The sequence below is a fragment of the Branchiostoma floridae genome, chromosome 9 (genome assembly GCF_000003815.2).
Source record: "Branchiostoma floridae strain S238N-H82 chromosome 9, Bfl_VNyyK, whole genome shotgun sequence".
Taxonomy (NCBI): Eukaryota; Metazoa; Chordata; class Leptocardii; order Amphioxiformes; family Branchiostomatidae; genus Branchiostoma; species Branchiostoma floridae.
This window is the reverse complement of record NC_049987.1, coordinates 11,710,794-11,712,403: the sequence shown is the minus strand read 5'-3', so window position 1 is coordinate 11,712,403 and position 1,610 is coordinate 11,710,794. Positions and strand designations below refer to the sequence as shown.

Genomic DNA, 1,610 nt, shown 5'->3' with positions numbered 1-1,610 from the left:
CGATTCAATCTCTGCTTGGAGAGTACGCTGTACGAGTACTTACTGTCCACGGGAGCAGAGCATGCGATGGCCAGTAGAAGTGCCAGGCACACCAACACGGCTGCAGTCTTCATGTTTCCGATTGGATTCAACAAGTGCTTTACAGCAAACTCAGAACGTGTGTGTTGTCGGGAGATCTCTTGTTAACTGATTACCGTAACTACGGGTTTGACGATTTAAGGCTTTTGTGTTTTCGGTTCTGCGCATGCGGTGTGTCATTTTCCAACCAGCATGGAGTAATGAGGAGAACCGGTTTCCAGGTCGTAGATTATTTCCCTACGTCACAATAAAGAAGATGACCAATAATTGGTTTTATACACGCATAGCTCAAGGCAAAAGTGGTCTTTACACAGGAACGATTTGTAAAAAGGTATTCTTACATCAGGGAAAACAAAGTTGGGAAATTGTTGCTCGACAACACCGTACCTTTTTTTAGTTTATCATGACCATTCAGATGGCCATGTAGCCAAAAAACTGAACCTGTCGATTTAAAAAAACAAATTAGAAATGATAATTGCTAGCCTGTAATTGTCTACAGTCCTTTACATTTCTGTCTATTAACTTGTAACTACTCTCAAGCAGAGGTTGGTGGGGAAGATTAATATTGTGACTATGTTATCGTGTGCCATTTCATTCCGTGCGGCCAGGAGGAAGGAATGGGGAGGGCGTTTGGTAAAATGGTAACGTTAGGAATCTTTCCCGCCACATGCAGCTTGGAGAAATTGTTTGCATTATAAGTAGGTCACATGCGTCTACCAAGCGTGACAACAGAACAAAGGCGTGCTGGATAATTGACATACCCCCAGCAGGCCACACCTTACCCCATTTTGTACCCTGCAGCTGGGGCCCTTCTCAAAAATAGTCTCTTATAAAATTTGACCAGATGGGAGGTTTCGACTATACCATAAGATCAAGAGCAACAATGGAATGGTCAGTGGGTGCCATCCTTCTTATAATGCAGCATCTGTTACATCCAATCAAAACATCATCCTCAATAATAACTATTCTACTCCAGAAGTTACTTATCTAGTACTTTCTCGAAACGTAATATTATGTTCATAAAAATAACTTTCAACCTTCAATGATTACAAATTTCACAGATTGGACTGTAAATATTTCCACTTCTTAAGTAAGTATCTATAAGGTAATATATTCTGCAGCTATCTGATGTTAAACTCACGTAAGTTATTGTGTAAACCACAATACGTTCTACAGAACGTCACGCACGATAGAACAAACGTATGGTGGATGGCAAACATTCCATCTTCGAAATAGCCTCTCACGAGAAGAAAGTTTCAGATTAGGTCAAAAGTGTAACATTGGAATGCAATTTATCCAGGTATAGGAATTGTATGGCTTTCAAATATTCTGGATGTCTAACTAGCATGTATTTACACAATCTCTCGCTGGTAGGGGTTGATGATCCCCACCTATAGGTGGTGGCAACTGTAAGGCCGGTCGCTAGGAGCGCGATTTTCCCCACTGATTAGTTCTTTACATTTTAGAGATGGTACCATGAACTCAAAGAAATGTAACAGTTAAACCCAGCAAGCAAAACGCTTTCAGAATCT

General features: G+C 40.9%; 1 protein-coding gene across 1 annotated transcript in view; it reads right to left on the bottom strand.

The window, feature by feature from the left end:
* Positions 1-217, bottom strand: part of LOC118422825 — a 4,114-nt gene extending 3,897 nt beyond the window's left edge. Inside the window, exon 1 of the mRNA XM_035830603.1 lies at positions 44-217. Within this exon, the coding sequence (XP_035686496.1) occupies positions 44-113 (70 nt within the window). The 5' untranslated portion in view covers positions 114-217. The remainder of the gene's footprint in view (positions 1-43) is intronic.
* Between the last annotated feature and the right edge of the window lie 1,393 nt (positions 218-1,610).